Here is a 13,442-nt window from a genome sequence, read left to right as displayed (position 1 = left end):
AGGGCGGGCGTTACACCGGGGGAGTCCCTGTCCGAAGAAATTTTGACAGCATCTCCCCTGTACGGCTGACAATCTGAAACTTTATACATTGCCTCCAGGGCCACATACATCGGCCAACACGGCCAGAACAATAATAATAATAAAATACAACATATAGACATCCACGCAGTTTAATAGATAACAAAACTAGAACAGTGATAAGAAGACTCAAAAACAACCCTACTCAACTATACCCATAAAGCACAAAACTGATGTTCTACTCCACTGCACCCATAAAGCTCAATCCGACGATAAAATCAACTCACCTCTTCTGTCGTCTAGGCAGGAATGTAGTAAAGTAAATCCAAATAAAACTCATCGACAATATCCATAAAGTAATACAAGTCCAGATAGTGCAATAAGAAACATAACAAAAGACCAAATAAATGTATCCTCTCTGGATCTTCAGGGGACTAGCGATTGGAACTCTCCGGACAGCCTCAACTTGGAAATAGTAAATATCCAATCAACGGGGTAAGTCAACTCCTTAGCGGGTAACTACTGATATGCATAATAAAGAAAATAACAACCAGCACTAATCATGTGTACAGTCTCCTGATACAAGAAGGATAAATGCAACTGAAATAAGTAGGAGAAAACTGTACTAACCATGACCAGGGTATCAGTATAACAGTGTCGTCAGACTGAGAGGTATCAAAATCCTGTATGCATGTCAAACATATGCATCAATCCAAATGCAACATCTAAGTGCAACAAACACAATCAGAAAATGCATAAATGCATATGATGCCCATGATGGGTCCTGGTCACCCCTGACGCCAGTCAGTCATCTCACACACAATGGTGAGATCGAGTGGGTAGGGCTGTGACAACCGTGCACTCTGCCATCACTGCTCCTGATGAGTGACCGAGTGGACGGGATGCTGTCGGAGTACACCTATCCTCCTACCCCAAATCATAAGTGGGGGAGCTCAATGCTCTCATCTCCCGGTATACGATGACGGGGAGGGATCCCGGCGTGCTATCACGCTGCAGTACACTACCCATGAGTGTCCCAGCGGAGCACCACCGAGCAAACTGACGTGCTACCACGCTGCGTCACGCTACCCATGAGCGTCCTAGCGGAGCACCACCGAGCAAACTGACGTGCTACCACGCTGTGTCACGCTACCCATAAGCGGACCAGCGGAGCACCGACAGAGATGAAACTGGCGATGTGCTCAACAATAATGGAGCAGACTATCGCGCAACATGCAATCATGCGAATGGTGCATGACACTAAGCATGGCAAAATCCTGAGCAGCATAGCAATGTCCATATATATGTAAAATGTGTACCATAGGACAATGAATCAAATCAAAGGTACACAGATCAAATAAGGTATAAAACCTATGTCCTGAACATAATAAAAACATGGTTGTGTCACTACCCCTATAAGCATGTATAATCAGACAAATACTAACATGATGTGCATAACAAATAAACAAACAAACATGTAACAGATCGGGTAGTGATCAATCGAAGCAAATAAGAAACACAATCATTGCTATTTGCTAAAAATATTACTATGCATATCAAATGATATAAAGTCAAAGTACCCGCCTCCAATCGAAAAGGTCCAATCCGGTAATCGAGATGCTCGTCTCGCGTCAAAATCCTGTGTCAACCATATAATGTACATTTTTATTTAGCTACAAATTTAAACGAATAGCTAACTAAAACCTTCTAAATTAATTTAGGGTAAAACCCTAATCATTCCACTACTCGATTATATTTAAACCGACAAATGAATCCAAGTTAACAATTCTTGCTAACACATCTCATCTACAACAAGGATCTGTTACCCTACATCTTACCTAGATTCACAGTCGTTGCAGGAACCAGTAGCCACTGAATGGAGTGGCTGTCAGAACCGGGTAGCTGCTAGAAACCCAAGTAACGCCCTACAATTCACTGTCCGGATCAAAGAGATCAAGAAGTCAACAAGATAGTCTATCACCACTACAATTTAACATCAATCTAGCCTCCCTTACCTCCAAGATCACAACCTCGTGCTCACGCCGTCAACCAAGGAAGATGATCGGAGATAATCGGGAAACCGGTAGAAGCAGAGGGGAGGCGGCACAGTGAGGCTAGGTGCTGCGACAGTGGAGAACTAGAGCACAACGTGGAGACAGCCTATGCTCGGAAGAGGAGAAGAAGGGTCGGCGCTAGGGCTGAGGAAAGCAGTAGCACTAGGGCACAGGGGAAGTCGGCGGAGCCATTGGAATCTCCACGGCGAGGGGCGACGGGCGCCGGTGGCTAGCTAGGGCACGAGCATAGAGGAAAAGGAAGAACCTCGGCGTCGGCTGTAGGGCATCGCTGCTGCTCCGTGTGGCAGCGGCGGCGGCGGCGGCGGCGGCGACGGTGGAGCGACGCAACGGGAGGGCGATAGTGGGTCGGCGGTGGCGGATCGTCGCCGGCGCTTGGGGAAGAGGAGGAGCGGCGCAATAGGGAAGAAGAAGAGAAATAATAGGAGAGGAGAGGAAGAAACCGCTGCGGCGGTTAGGGCAAGCCGTCGGGCGCGCAGGAGAGAAAGAAACGGAGAAAGAAAATAAGAAAGGATAATAAATAAAGAAAATCAACTTTTCCTCGCTTAAATAGGTAGCCTAAACAGGATTTCCCGGGGCCTATTTTTATCCCCGTAAACTCGTCCATACAAGATCCGAAAAATCCTCAGAAAATTTCTAAAAATTCCAGAAAATTCCCTTAAGGTGTTACGCCCATTTTCGGCATTTTACATCAACATGGTCAAGTGTGGCCGATGTCCTTAGCTTGTGAGCTCACCAAATTTAAGTGGTTGAGTGTGACTGGTATCCTTAGCCCAGGAGCTCACCAAATCAACATGCTCAAGTGTGATGAGTGTCCTTATCCTAGGAGCTCACCAAATTTACGTGGGCGAGTGTGATTGGTGTCCTTAGGCCGGGAGCTCACCAAATCAACGTGGTCAAGTGTGACCAGTGTCCTTAGCCCGGGAGCTCACCAAATTTACGTAGTCGAGTGTGACCGGTGTCCTCAGCCCGGGAGCTCACCAAAACTATGTAGTCGAGTGTGACCGGTGTCCTCAGCTCAGGAGCTCACCAAATCTACGTGGTCAAGTGTGACAGGTGTCATTAGCTCGGGAGCTCACCGAAATTCTAAATGGTTGAGCGAGATCGGTGTCCTTAGCTCGGGAGCTCACCAAATTATGTAGTTGAGTGTGACCGGTGACCTTAGTCCGGGAGCTTACTAGCTCTATGTGATTATGATCTTTTCCATGTTTAGCTTATTTACATGTTTATGCCTATGCTTATGTACATGTTCATGATTATATCTATTTTATACTTAGTTTAATTACATGCATATGCTTATGCTCCGATTCATCCATAGTATACACGTTTATGCCAGCTAGTATGCTTATGCCTATGTTTATATACATGCTTATGATTATGTCTATATTTCATACTTAGTTTTTTACATACTGATGCTTATGTTTCTATTCATCCATAGTATACATATTTATGCCAACTAGTATGCTTATACCTATGTTTATATGCATGCTCATGATTATGTCTATTTCATGCTTAGTTTATTTACATACTCATGTCTATGTTTCTGTTCATCCATAGTATATACGTTATGCCATGTAAGTATGCTTATTCCTATGCTTATATACATGTCATGATTAAGTCTATCCATATGCTCATGTTTATACTTATGTTATACTTGTGTACATTCTCATGATTATGTTTGCTCATATGCATGCTTATGTTTATTCACTCTTGCTTATGTACGATGCCAATGCTTACGTTCATGGTATGTTAGTAGGAAGGTCCTAAGTTACCTGACATGTGTTTCTCTTAGTACACTAGATTATATAGATGCTAGTTATTGCATGACATGATTTTGAATATATTGAGTCTCTCGACTCACAGATTTTAAGTTTTTTTTTCAGAAAAAGGAACAATCGAGATAGGAGGCGTTGACTAGTGAGCTAGCTCGGAACCATGACAGTATAACCCGAAGAACCTTACAATTCCAATTCCGTATTTAGTTATGTTGTTTGTGAACCATCTATGTAATTTTATTTGAACTAAGAAATAGCTATGGAAGTATGAGAAAGTGACGTCTGCAATTCTATTTATGAAAAAAAACTATGGGTGTTACATGGCTTCTTCTTGACGTAGCTCCAAGATATGTTTTGTCTTCATTTCTTCTCCGAATTGCAACTTGTCAAGCAGAAATTGACAAAGAGCATATCTTCAACAAAGGGGGCAATAATGCTAAAATAATGATAAAATAGGGTGCAATAGTATAGAGTGTAATCAAGAAATGCAAGTAAATGTGCATTAAAACCTGGATAAAAGTGTATACAAACTACGCACATCAATCCACTTGGTTTAGGATATGGTCTATGTGTAGTCCCCACTAGGTTGACTACGTTACACTAACCCAAGTCATACTTCCTTGTCTTGTAGATTTAAATTACTCAGACATATGTCCAAGGATATACTCTTGACATGTAATATTTTGGCCAAAGATTTTAAGTAATAATCCTGACAAGTAGTTGTAGGATATATATCTCCTTTTGTAATAAGCGGTGAATTCTCTATAGGCTATCCAAATACTTTTAGGCACTTTGACTTATACCTAATCATCCAGTACCCGCACCTTGGTAGAGATGTATCAACTAAGATATCGAATTATAAGTCTCCATAACCAAGGTGACTTGAATACCTCATATTGAAGGAAACTCGCACTTAAGCTGCAATGAGATATTCATTAACATATACATGTGTATAAAACCATATGGAGTCTCTTGGCAGCCAATGTATTAGTTACTCTTAACTAGTATCTCCATGTTTAACTCTCGAAATTTTAATATCTCTAGCCAGTGAGAAGCAGCTACTTGGTTAAACCAAGGAGTATAGCATGTGTTAATCTTTTAAAATCGATGATGTACAAACTCATCAATTTATCGATTAGGGAATATTTCAATACGTTCATAATTGCGCATGTAGAGATGCTTACTGGTTGTGTAATCCAATCACAATTTCTCTCATACTATCAATCGTATTACGGACATTCAATAAATGAGTTTAAGATTCAATCTTATATACATAAAGAATGTATACTCAAATGATGAATCTTTATTTATCCAATAAATAGTATATTTCATAAGACGATTGTCTTAAGACTTCCTTCAAATATAACACTTCCTACACCACAAGGTTTGTTCACAAGCATAACTATATTTGGACAACAACTATTGCTCACCTTAGCTTCGAAACACAAGATTGTTTCTCTGTTAGGTTTGCCTAGCTATTATGATTACTTTAACCCATAGAAACATGAAGCACTTCTCACTACTTTCTATGTTAGAAAGTCTTTCATATCTTACTTGGTAAATACCGCAAGGATTTACCTTGCCAAGGGTCCGATCCAACTATCTACTGAGCCATCGAAACTTCCATTGCTCAATGTCTAGTCACCTGAACCACCAAGTATTTTGCTCCTTGCTAAGTGTCCAGTCTAGTTGTTTTTTGACCCAACAGGACTTCCTCTACTTCTGACTTATCAGAGTTTGGCCACCTAACCTACTTGCTAGACCTCTGCTCTCCCTAGACCATTTGAACTTCTACTACCCAGTGTTTGGTCACCTGCCCCACTATGATTGCTTGATGTTCGATGACCTGATCCATCAAGGCTTTTGTGTTGCCTAGTGTTTGGTCACCTGACCCATTAGAGCTTTACTTTTGTTTGTTAGTCATCAAACCTACCAAGTCTTCTTGTTAAATTTTCTACACTTGCATGTTTGACAAATATATTAGATGCACAAAATAGTCTAACTTCAAATTTCTTTATCGTACATCAAAACACAGGTTCGATGTGGTGCTCCATACACCAATAGTTAAGTCTAAAGGGCTGATACTACTAGTGAAGGAATTCTAAATTTCTATTTTTTAACCTAATGTGGTGGGCTTATAATCACTACTCTACTGATCGTTTAGATTATGATACATGAGTGAATCCATTATTCTAACCTTACCTCTACGATGGTCAATTTTTAGGACTGATATTACTAGGAATTTGAATCTCCATTTCGAACATAGATGCAATAGGTTATAACCGCTACTCTGCCCTAATACGGTGGGAAATCATTATTCTGATTTTTTAGAACTTGGTACGGTGGGTGAATATGTTGTTTTGACCTTATATAGGGTTAAGTCTAGAGGGCAAATACTAGCATAAACTTTGAATCTCTAATTCTGATCCTAATGAGGTGAGGTTATAACCACTACTTTCTCCTGATATGGTGGAAAACTATTATTCTAAGTTTTCAAATATTGATACAATGAGTAAATTCGTTACCTTACCTTTAGGAAGACTAATATTTATCGAAATTTTAAATCTTTATTTCTGACTCTGATGAGGTAGGAATATTATTGCTACTCTATCCTGATATGATAGAAAATTATTATTCTGAGTTTTTATACGCTGGTACGGTAGTGAACTCTTTATTCTGACCTTTACCTCTATCATGAGTAATTTTCCATTGAGCTGAAATCAGTAACTACAGGGAATTTTTTTTTAAAAAAAATCAGTATTTATATGAGATCATTTTAATTGTGTTTGATAAAAAAAATCAACTAAAGTATATTTCTATTCCCATGATTGTTTTTTTTCCTATAACCTAATGCAATTTAGGTACTGGGATTATCCTTGATAAATTTAGGATAGTAATCATGCAATTTTATACCAATAGTGAAGAGGAAGAGTAAGCGAATGCAACCAGTAAGAAAAGGACTTAATCTTAATGAAGAGCCACATATTGTTAGAAAAGATGAGCACGATGGTTAGAATTACCACATGCCACACAATACAATGGATGTGCAATACATCTTAAAAAAGAAGGGCCGAACGACGAGGTTGCATTAGGAGAATTGAACAACGCAGGGTAAAGGGATGTCTCTTTGCTTTCCCTTTCCCTTGATTAATTGTCCTCGCTTGGTTAATATGACCACGCCATTTATTAATGTGTCGATACGTCTATGGTTTAGAATTATGTAGCCCTGTATTTGATAAAGGTGCCGTGAAGTGGATAGGGGTTGGAGGGTGGGATGATAATCGAACCTAATCAAGAACCTCACCCAGTTTACGTCTGTTTGAGAATTTTGAGAAAGAAGGGTAACCGTCGAAGCGACGGTGCCCTCCTGATTCCGTTACTGCACCGTTAAATATTTACGTGGGTTTACGGGGCTGCCGTGATCGTGGCGGCTCTCATCAGCTGCGTTGCGCTGCGCCGATGGCGAGCGCCGTCGAAGCAGAGGGTTCCAACGGCCACGACAGAGGCGGGGGCAGCGGGCTGGGAGCAGGGCGCCTGCCGCGGCTGCCGCGGTGGAGTAGGCAGGAAATACTGGTACTGATAAGGGGGAAGCGTGCGGTGGAGAGCCGCGGGAGGGTGCGGGGGCGGGGCGGCGGCGTAGGGGTAGTTGGGGAGGAGGGAACGGCGGCGGCCGGGCTGGTGGAGCCTAAGTGGGCGTCGATCTCGTCGTACTGCCGGCGGAACGGGGTGAATCGGGGTGCGGTGCAGTGCCGTAAACGGTGGAGCAACCTCGCCGGCGACTTCAAGAAGATCAAAGAGTGGGAGGCGAAGGGAAAGGAGTCGTTTTGGACGATGAGGAACGATCTGAGGAGGGAGTGGAGGCTGCCGGGGTTCTTTGACCGGGAGGTGTATGACATCCTTGATGGGGCGGCCTTGCCGGAATTGGAACCGGAAGCGGAAGCAAAGCTTGCGGCCGAAGAGGAAGGTGGGAGGAAAGGGGGTGGGCTGACGCCGCCACCGGCCGAGGTAGAAGTGGCCGTGTTTGATAGCGGGCGGACGGCGGCCGAGGATGGATTGTTCTCTGACTTCGAAGAGGAGAAAGAGGTCGAGGAGGAGGAAGATGATCCGCTGCCGCCACCGCAGCCTGTAACAGCTGTCCCAATAACAGGTCAACCTCTCTTGTTTTTTTATCCTGGCTAAGGATTCAATTCAGGCTATCAAAATTACTTGATTAATTGTCCCTAATTTTGATCAAATTTCTGTTTACTCCCACAAAAGTTCAGTTTGTTTTTCTCCCTCCCTCTAAAGTTTTGTGTAATTGATATTTCTTTCCCCTACAGAGAAGAACGGAGAAACACCTAGACAAGACAGATTTGATTTTTGTGAAGGTAATAATTTTTTCAAATTTCACAATAAATCATATGATATTTTTCACTCCTCGACCACTTCCAAAATATTAAACTGCTAGAATTCCACGGGATACTAATTCAATTTTATTTTGTCTCTTCAAATATCTTTAGTCACATAAATCAATTTTCTTCTCATCAGATAATAATATTTTTCTAATATTGATGATAGAGAAACTGCTAGAATTCCACGGGATACTAATTCAATTTTATTTTGTCTCTTCAAATATCTTTAGTCACATAAATCAATTTTCTTCTCATCAGATAATAATATTTTTCTAATATTGATGATAGAGAAATGATAGATAACATGAAGCAGAGTTGGAGAGATGGAAAAAAAACTATTTTCTTTTAGTAATGCAACGCAAAACGAAGTTAGATTCAGTGTTCAGAAAATCAGACCGGACGGCCGGTCCGACCGACCGAACCTTGAACCGGTCCTTGATCCGGTCTGGTCAACCATCAAAGTCGAAAAAAATAAAAAAATCAGTCAAAACCTCTTAAAACCGATCAAAACCGCCGGTTCAATCAGGATTGAAGTATAATTTTTAATTATTGAAGCATAATAAATATATATATATATAGCATGATTTTTAATTATCCACTTTTTGTCATCATGATTTTTAATTATTGAAGCATGATTTATATATATATATATATATATATATATATATATAATTAAAAAAAAAATGATTGAACCACCGGTTCAATCGGTCGAACCTCAAAAATCTCAACCCGATCACCTCACCGGTTCAATGACCGGTCCGATTTTCAAAACATTGGTTAGATTTTGGGTGGTTACTCTCTTTTTATTAATTGTCTGACATAACTTTATTTTTACTCTCTTTTTAATACCATACAGAGTCAAGTAGTTCTGTTTCTTAAGTTTGCCCTTAATGGGAAGAGATATGGAACTGTATGTCAAGTTGCCTATTTAAAATTCTATAGACTGCTAATGGTGATTTAAAATACATGTTGAATAGTAGTACTTAATCAGAATACCCATTTCCACCCTACACTTTTAACTTAACAATCTGGTCATGCAAATTTCTTTTGCTATAAGTCAATGGCGAAGTTCTTTTGTTAAAAGATGGTGAAGACTATTTTCTATAAGATTTCAATCTACTTTTAATAAGTATGTTTATTCTGGTGCAGCTTACATGTCATTGCATATCTCTGCAGCATTTCCTTCTTTCTGCAGACAAATTCTCTACTGGTCAAGCATCATGAGAAACTTTGCATGATTTTGGAACCAAAAATGATGACCCACTAGACTGGCTGAATAAGTTTTAATTTGTCTATTATCTGTCTAGTACCTTTTTTGGTCCGGTGAGCTATTCCGTTTATCAGTAACTATAGCTCATCCCTGATACTCCTAGATTGATCAAAAAGAACGACTTCTTTTTTTTTTATTTGTATTCTCATTCAATTTTTCAAAATCTTCAATTGAGGATTGTGTTCCATAACATCAAAATTTATTAAACTTGTGAATATGAAGAGCATAGTGGAGGAAAGATTCATATATCTAACTCCAAATAGTTGGACAAACATGATGATGATTCTCATCACATTTGTCATTGTATCATGTTTTTCTGCTCTTGCTCGGAGAAATGAATTGGTGAACAGGATAATTTTAGTTCTTAAGGATAAAGCTGAGAGACACTAAATCTATTCAGCTTCCTATCATCTTGTTATGACACTATGGTTTACATTATTCTTCACTTTTTATGTGTCAATGTTTATCAAATCAAATAATTGCCTTTGTAATGCATTTGAGGGATAACCAAGTCTTTACTAATAGAATATTGTTTGGTGGAAGGATTGAAATGGTTCTATTGAATTGAAGCTTTACTAATATACAAATTCAAAGCCATAGTGAAGTGAAGTGAAAAATAGACAAGGAGGTTTTACTGTTTTTCAAAGTAGGTTATTTGAAACTTCTATTTTGGTTAATTAGTTTAATGTACACAGGTATGGCAAAAGACAAACAACATGCTCAAGACCTTGGAAAGGGCTCCACGTCACACGAAGGACAAAAGCGAAGGCGAACATCACCAGAAGGAGCTGAAGACAATGATCTTCAGACAAGACTGATTGAAATTTTAGACAGAAACAGTAGAATGATGATAGCACAACTAGAAGTGCAAAATCTCAATTGCCAATTGGATAGAGATGAGAGGAAAGATCAAACTAATGGCTTGCTCATTGTTCTTGGCAAACTAGCTGATGCTCTTGGCAAGATAGCTGACAAGTTATAGATCGGCCGAAGTTATTTGAACACGGTCATCCAATGATTCATAACTTTGAAGATCTTAATGGAGGTGAATTCAGATAACATTCCTGGTGTTAGGATAAAGAAGCTTGTGAATTAGATATTTCAATGTAAAGTACTCTCTCTTTCTTTTTTCTTTTTAGAGGGATAGGTTTTTTAAAATAGGGCGATAGCTGAGTTTTGACAGTCATTCCTTATTTGTCTTATAATTTTAAAGTAGCAGGAATAGAAAGTTAATAGGAATACCAACTCATGCGGATGGATTAATGCTATTTGATAAAGCTTTCAATTGTAATTGTTAAGCAATAACAGGTTAAAGCAACTAAACTTTTACAATAGGTTGGTGCGTGTAGAAAGAAACATTCTACCATCTGATTAGAGCTGCTAATTATTTGCCTTGGATAAAAGAATCCTTCTTCGAGAATGATAAGTCTCACATGAGATTGGCAACAACCAAGTCAAAACCAAATATGCATTCTTACTTGCAAGCTTGATGATCCAGATCTCAGTGTAGTCAGATTTACTTTAGTAGTGCTTTATTTTCTCACAATAATATCTGTACTTTGACTGCAGTCATATTTTTTTCATGGAAATTGTTGTTCTTTAACTGCAGTATTATTATTGTTAATTGTTATAATTTCTCACAGGAATATTTGTTATTCGACTGCCTGCAAGTGCATCCAGTGGTTTAGCTCAGGAAGTACGTACATTGTTTTAGATTAAATATAAACGGTGTAAAAAATCTGTATACAAACTTTTTGCGTACCCACAGTATTATAATTATTTTTTTCACCTATATTGTGTCTCATGTGTCACATTAATTTTCTTTAACATGTGTATCATGTCTGCCTATATGTGCCGCATGGAGGTTCATGGCGCATAACACCGAGAGCATGTCACGTACAGTGCATTTGACCCAAACCAAGTATGCGTAAACTTTATCATGTAATGCCTTCTTAGAGTTCTAAAATCAATCATTTGATAATTATATTATGTACTTATTGTATCATATTCTTATATAAATAAAGGTATTTATTTTGATTATTATACTTATTTATATTGGTGCCAAATAAACTAAGTATAATAATGTCCTTGAGTAGAAGGTTCTTACCTATATCAATCGATTGGTTGAATCGATAGTGAGATGATATAGGGAACACTACTTTTAATCATTCCTAGTCGAGTATTAACATTCAGGGACAATGTTAATGCAATAAGACTAGCATGTAAGTCAACTCGATGACTTGATCTCACAAGTCATGGATATAGAGATATCAAGTTGACACATGGGTATGCATTAGAGAATGTATACTGAATGACCCGCCATGAGAAAGTATCATTCATCGTTATATGAGTGTCATATACTTTCTCATGTGGCTATTAGTATGACTACTAGTCCTTGGACCTGAAGTCACCATGGATCCCTACATAAGGAGTTACGTACTTTGGCTTCGTCAAACGTCACCCGTAACTGGGTGGACTATAAAGGCGATTACTGGGTATGTAACGAATTATGCAGAGGGATGTGAGTGATGTAGATGAGATCTATCCCTCCTATATGACGAGAGCGACATCGATATTCTTGATAGAGTGAGACCACGAAGTGCATGGCCATGCCCAAATGAGTCAATATGAGATATTGAGCCCATTTGATTGAGTGAGTCTACTTGGAGTTCAAGATTTAGATTGGTCAGAGGATGACACGGTCTATGCCTCACATTGATCAATCTAGATGTCTAGGATAGAATGACACTTGTCATATATTGTGAGGAGTCACAATTAGTAGTCACAAGGTGATGTTGGATCTCAACATTCTTGTAACTTGGGTAGTAATGATGTGTTGCTAGATACCGCTCATTACTTATGCTTCTAAATGGGTTTAGGGGCATTGCCAACGTTACAAGAACCTATAGAGTCACACACAAAGGACAATTAGATGGAGATTAGGTTCATATGATGAACCAAGAGGATTAGATTCATGTGATGAATTAAATTGGATTAAGAGTAATCCTAATTGGGCTAATTGAGTTGGACTCAAGTTGATTCATGTGTTTAATGAGTCTAATTTAGATTATGACTTATTGAATCAATTTAATTAAATGAATTAGATTCATTATATTAATTTGGCTTGAATTAAATGGTTGGATTAGATCAACCATGAGAGAGATTAAGTCAAGTTTGACTTGACTTGAGAGGAAGAGGAAGAGTCAAGTTTGACTTGACTATTTGCCACCTCATTTGTGAGTTGGCATTAGGAGGACTAATGATGATGTGTCACATCATCATAGTTGGCACATGTGTGTGCCACCTCATGGAGGTTACAAGTCCTCTCTTTAATGACCTCCACATTTAATGAAAAAGAGTTACACTCCTTAATGTGGCCGGCCACTTTTGAGTGTGAATGAAATTCATTTTTCATTCAAGCCAATTATATCATCTTCTTCCTCAAGCTCTCCTTCTCCTCTCCCTCTTCTCCTTGGCCGAACCACCTAGGTGCTAGCACACCTATTGTTTGGTCTTCTCCACCTAATTAGTTCGTGTAGATACGCATAGAGAGTTGTCTACCTTGACAACTTGAGATCCGACATCTCCTTGGACAAGCGGGACTCGCGAAGGGCACGCTACGAGGGTAAAACTCTTTAACATATAGTTCTAGTGTAGATCTATAGGTTGGTAAACTCGTACTCGTAGTTTTTCGAACTTTTATTCTTCGCACGGATCCGGTGGCGGGGTTTTGGGGATTCCGCGACGCGAAAAAGCGGTTTTCGCGGCCCGAAAAACCCAACAGTGGTATCAGAGCCACGTGCGAAGACTTGTACGAGTTTAGTTTGTATTTTTATGAAAAATATAGATTCTGTAACATTATGTAATTTTAAGTATTTTATGGTTTTTATGGGTAATTTTCTTGTAGAAGCGAAGC

General features: G+C 39.3%; 1 protein-coding gene across 2 annotated transcripts; it reads left to right on the top strand.

Moving 5' to 3' along the window:
- The first annotated feature begins 6,946 nt into the window (after positions 1 to 6,946).
- LOC121987386 (trihelix transcription factor ASR3-like) lies at positions 6,947 to 11,294 on the top strand. Of its 2 annotated transcripts, XR_006113546.1 has the most exons (4): positions 6,947 to 8,012; positions 8,185 to 8,232; positions 10,222 to 10,571; positions 11,170 to 11,294. XR_006113546.1 is itself a non-coding variant. In XM_042541205.1 (3 exons), the coding sequence occupies exons 1-3, from the start codon at positions 7,325 to 7,327 to the stop codon at positions 10,506 to 10,508; spliced, it is 1,023 nt and encodes a 340-aa protein (XP_042397139.1). In that variant the 5' UTR covers positions 6,947 to 7,324; the 3' UTR covers positions 10,509 to 11,123. The 2 variants fall into 2 exon arrangements, 1 of the variants encoding a protein (XP_042397139.1); XM_042541205.1 differs by lacking the exon at positions 11,170 to 11,294 and having other exon boundaries at positions 10,222 to 11,123.
- Positions 11,295 to 13,442: the final 2,148 nt, after the last annotated feature.

This window comes from Zingiber officinale, chromosome 5B (genome assembly GCF_018446385.1).
Source record: "Zingiber officinale cultivar Zhangliang chromosome 5B, Zo_v1.1, whole genome shotgun sequence".
NCBI lineage: Eukaryota > Viridiplantae > Streptophyta > Magnoliopsida > Zingiberales > Zingiberaceae > Zingiber > Zingiber officinale.
This window is presented reverse-complemented; position numbering and strand designations above follow the sequence as displayed.